The 4,846-nt window shown below is 44.9% G+C and overlaps 1 protein-coding gene across 1 annotated transcript; it reads left to right on the top strand.

The window, feature by feature from the left end:
- The first annotated feature begins 246 nt into the window (after positions 1–246).
- Positions 247–3,166, top strand: LOC136129528 (cytochrome c-like). Its single transcript, XM_065885893.1, has 2 exons — positions 247–507; positions 2,852–3,166. The coding sequence occupies exons 1-2, from the start codon at positions 247–249 to the stop codon at positions 3,164–3,166; spliced, it is 576 nt and encodes a 191-aa protein (XP_065741965.1).
- The last annotated feature ends 1,680 nt before the right edge of the window (positions 3,167–4,846 follow it).

Raw genomic sequence — 4,846 nt, 5'->3', positions numbered from 1 at the left:
ATTGTCGTGGGGGGAGCGGGGAGCGAAGGGTAAGGAGGAAGAAGTAAGGAAACACGAGCTCTGGGGTGTTTCTTCTGCCACAGTCCACTCGAATCTACGACCCAGTAACAGGACTTTCTCTAAGGCTCTGGTTGCCGGTAACCGAGTGGGGCATGAAAAAATGCTGCCACCTTGTGGCCATTTCCCGTAACAACAACTTTAAAACCGGTCCTAGGTATCCCCCTAAGGGACACTTCATAACAAGGCATGCGGGGCTCCAAAGCAGGGGTCCCCAGCCTTTTCGGCATCAGGGACTGTTTCATGGAAGACAATTTTATGGACAGGGGCGGGGATGGTCCCGGAAGTAATGCAAGCGATGGGGTGGATGGTTCCACCGGCAACAGGAGAGATGCGGGGGATCGTTTAGTCGGTAATGCGAGCAAAGGTTCAGGTAGCAATGGGAGTGACGGGGAGCGCTGGGGAGTCGCAGATGAAGCTGCGCTAGCTCTCCCGTGTTCACCTCCTGCTGTGAGGCCTGGCTCCTAACAAGTCGAGGCCCGAGGGTTGGGGACCCCTGCTCTAAAGGACACCTGCCCTCAAGAAATGTCCTGGGGTACCTGATCGAAAAAGAATTCAAATCAGGGCGGACTTTTAAGAAACCAATTTCAAGAGGTAAATTTAATGCACACTGTTTTGTTTTTGATTTTTTTTTTTAATGCACATGAAAAGATGCTCCACATGGCTAATTATTAGAAAACCGCAAATCAAAACTAGAACAAGGAATCACCTCAAACCAGTCTAAATGGCTATCATCAAAATCTACATACAGGGCTTCCCTGGTGGCGCAGTGGTTGAGAGTCTGCCTGCCAATGCAGGGGACGCGCATTCGTGCCCCGGTCCGGGAGGATCCCACATGCCGCGGAGCGGCTGGGCCCGTGAGCCATGGCTGCTGGGCCTGCATGTCCGGAGCCTGTGCTCTGCAGCGGGAGAGGCCACAGCAGTGGGAGGCCCGTGTACCGCAAAAAAAAAAAAAAAAAAAAAAAAATCTACATACAAAATATGCAGGAGAGGGCATGGAGAAAAGGCAACCCTCCTAAGCTGTTTTGGGAAATGTATGTTGGTAAGGGCCACAGTGGAGTACACTATGGAAGTTCCTTACAAAGCGAAAGCATCGTGGCTGCTGAGCCTGCGCGTCCGCAGCCTGTGCTCCACAACGGGAGAGGCCACAACAGTGAGAGGCCCGCGTACCGCAAAAAAAAAAAAAAAAAAGATTTGTTGCAGGTATACTGAAACATTGTGACCTGACCTCTGGGCAGCTGCAAGAACAAAGGATTCCGATACCAAGAAGTTTGCAGCAACCAACCACACGACCTTCCCTTTTAGTATAAAAGAAGCCTGAATTCTAACTTGGGTAAGACAGTTCTTTGGGAAACTATTCATTATCTTCTCCATCTGCTGGCTTTCTGAATAAAGCTGCTATTCCTTGCCCCAACAATTCGTCTCTCAATTTTCTGGCCTGCTGTGTGGCAAGCAGTACGAGCCTGGACTTGGTAACATAATGGTGAACTAGTAAATACAGCCTATACTTACGGACATTAAACAAGCGCTATGTAAATTGCATTATGGAAGTATAGGAAAATATAGGAAAGTTAGTGTCTAGGAGAAAAAATGTTTTTCCCTCTACTCTTCCGAGTTTTTCGCTGAGACACCTGTAATAAAGGATTAATGAGAGAAAAACAAGCAGGTTATAAACATTTGGCTCATGTATATATGGGAGATACCCAGGGAAAAATAAATAAGTACTCAAAGAGCTGGCTTGAGAATTCAGGATTAAATACCATCTTTACAGGGAAAGGGAAGGGGGCATGTAGGCCTCTTAGGGGAGAGTAAATGATTTTTAAAAAAGATGAATGGCGCCGTAAAAGAACAGATGAGAGGTATGATAGTTTGTGACAAGGTTTTTGACTGGGTGTGGTGTGGACCTGTAGTTTTCTCTCCTGTGATGAATCAATCTTCCCTGGAGTTTCCCAGGGAGGGGATTTATGACAATTGAGCTCCTTCTGAAGGATGTGTTTCTAGGCAGATAAGGGCAGTTCAGAGACTACCATATTAAGTGAAATAAGCCAGGCAGAGAAAAACAATATCATATGATATCAGTTATATGTGGAATCTAAAAAAAAAAAAAAAAAAAAGATACAAATGAACTTATTTACAAATCAGAAATAGACCCACAGACATAGAAAATAAACTTATGGGGGCTTCCCTGGTAGCGCAGGGGTTAATAATCCGCCTGCCAATGCAGGGAACACGGGTTTGAGCCCTGGTCCGGGAAGATCCCACATGCCACGGAGCAACTAAGCCCGTGTGCCACAACTACTGAGCCTGAGCTCTAGAGCCCGCGAGCCACAACTACTGGAGCCCGTGAGCCACAACTACTGAAGCCCCTGCGCCTAGAGCCCGTGCTCCACAACAAGAGAAGCCACCGCAATGAAGAGTAGCCCCCGCTCGCCGCAACTAGAGAAAGCCCGCGCACACAGCTACGAAGACCCAACACAGTCAAAAATAAAATAAATAAGATTAGAGAGCGGGACGTTCAGCTTGCGAGCGGGAACGTCTTAGTCGTACACGGAGAAAGAATGATTTAAAAATGGGTGATGGTGGGCTTCCCTGGTGGCGCAGTGGTTGAGAGTCCGCCTGCCGATGCAGGGGACACAGGTTCGTGCCCCAGTCCGGGAGGATCCCGCATGCCGCGGTGCGGCTGGGCCCATGAGCCATGGCCGCTGGGCCTGCGCGTCCGGAGCCTGTGCTCCGCGACGGGAGAGGCCACGGCAGTGAGAGGCCCACATACCACAAAAAAAAAAAAAAAAAAAAGGGTGATGTTGAGAAGGGAGAGAAGATTTTTGTTCAGAAGTGCGCCCAGTGCCATACTGTGGAAAAGGGAGGCAAGCACAAGACTGGGCCAAATCTCCATGGCCTGTTTGGGCGAAAGACAGGTCAGGCTGTCGGATTCTCTTACACAGATGCCAACAAGAACAAAGGCATCACCTGGGGAAAGGAGACACTGATGGAGTATTTGGAGAATCCCAAGAAGTACATCCCTGGAACAAAAATGATCTTCGCTGGCATTAAGAAGAAGGGAGAAAGGGCAGACTTGATAGCTTATCTCGAAAAAGCTACTAATGAGTAATAGTCGGCCACTGCCTTATTTATTATGAAACAAATGTCTCATGACTTTTTATGTGTACCATATTTAAATTGATCTCATACACTAGAATTCAGATCATGAATGGCTGATGTAATATTTCTGTCCTGATTTAAATAAGATTGGCTCGTGGCTAAATGAATATGGTCAGCTTTTTGAATTTTGATAGTAATTCTGGCTCAGCAAGTACTATCACTATTTTCCCCTTCTAAAGAGGTGATTAAACTTGAATAAGGAATGTTAAACTTTTCAGGGATATGGTGAATGCCTTCTCAAACCCTATAGGAGATTGGTTTTATATTTAGATTTCTATAACTGGTTATATTAATATACTTAAATATTGAGAAGCTCCCTTCACTGTCTCATAGACCAGCAAGATTCACCTGTGTTTCAAGTTGTGTTCATTCACCTGTTAAGGCAAGGGCTGAAGATACACTGACAATGTCCACTTTACCTTTTTTGGTCTTAACTATGCCAATTTAATTAAAATTCTCCATCTAAAAAAATAATAATAATAAAATAAAATAAATTATTTAAGAAAATAAATTTATGGTTACCAAAGGGGAAAAGGGTGAGGGAGGGATAAACTAGGAGTTTGGGATACATACTGCAATATATAAGACAGATAACCAGGGCTTTCCTGGTGGCGCAGTGATTAAGAATCCGCCTGCCAATGCAGGGGACAGGGGTTCGAGGCCTGGTCCAGGAGGATCCCACATGCCACGGAGCAAGTAAGCCTGTGAGTCTGAGAGCCACAACTGCTGAGCCCGTGTGCCTAGAGCCCATGCTCCACAAGAGAGGCCACGGCAAGGAGAAGCCTGCACACCCAACGAAGAGTAGCCCCCACTCACCGCAACTAGAGAAAGCCTGTTTGCAGCAACGAAGACCCAATGCAACCAAACATAAATAAAATTAAAAAAAAAAAACCAACAGATAACCAACAAGAATCTACGGTAAAGCACAAGGAACTATACTCAATATTTTGTAATAACCCATAAGGGAAAACAATCTGAAAAATTAAAAAAAAATATATATATATGTATATATATAAATAAATAAAACTGAATCACAGTGCTACACACCTGAAACTAATACAACATTGTAAATTAACTATACTTCAATAAAATATATATACACATTTTTAAAGTGTCTATATCTCAAAATAATCAATATACCAACAAAGCAGCATATTTTGTGTGGTATGTCCAGAACTCCTAAAGTTGTAACTTTCACTAAATGCTGTCTTCTCAAAAAACTCATGCTGAATCATTTCAGACTAGGTTCAACTGGGCCTTAAAGTAGGAGTTAGCCCAAGAGTAGGCAAGGGCTATTTCCTCCATGTACAAGGACTGAACAAGGAAGGTGGACATGTGAGCTATCCAACCATGTTAAAGGTTTGAGGACTTCAAAAATTATACCGTCACCAAACATCCCCCCTTTCATTTCACATGGGTTAAATATCCCAAGAGCTGAACAAATGCTTGGACACTTTCAGGGTATTAATTCCCAAGAGGATCAAAGTTGCCTGATAAGATTTAAACATGACCTGGAAAAGCACCCTTGCAGTCAGACAGTGCACCTGGTGGGTTCTCTTCTTGTTTGACTGGGGACAGCAGAGAGCGTGGCTCTTCTACCAGGTGGCAAAAGGCACTCTAACTTGTTTCA

This window comes from Phocoena phocoena, chromosome 10 (genome assembly GCF_963924675.1).
Source record: "Phocoena phocoena chromosome 10, mPhoPho1.1, whole genome shotgun sequence".
In the NCBI taxonomy this organism is placed as follows: Eukaryota; Metazoa; Chordata; class Mammalia; order Artiodactyla; family Phocoenidae; genus Phocoena; species Phocoena phocoena.
The sequence above is the reverse complement of the archived record's forward strand: the minus strand, read 5'-3'. Positions and strand labels throughout refer to the sequence as shown.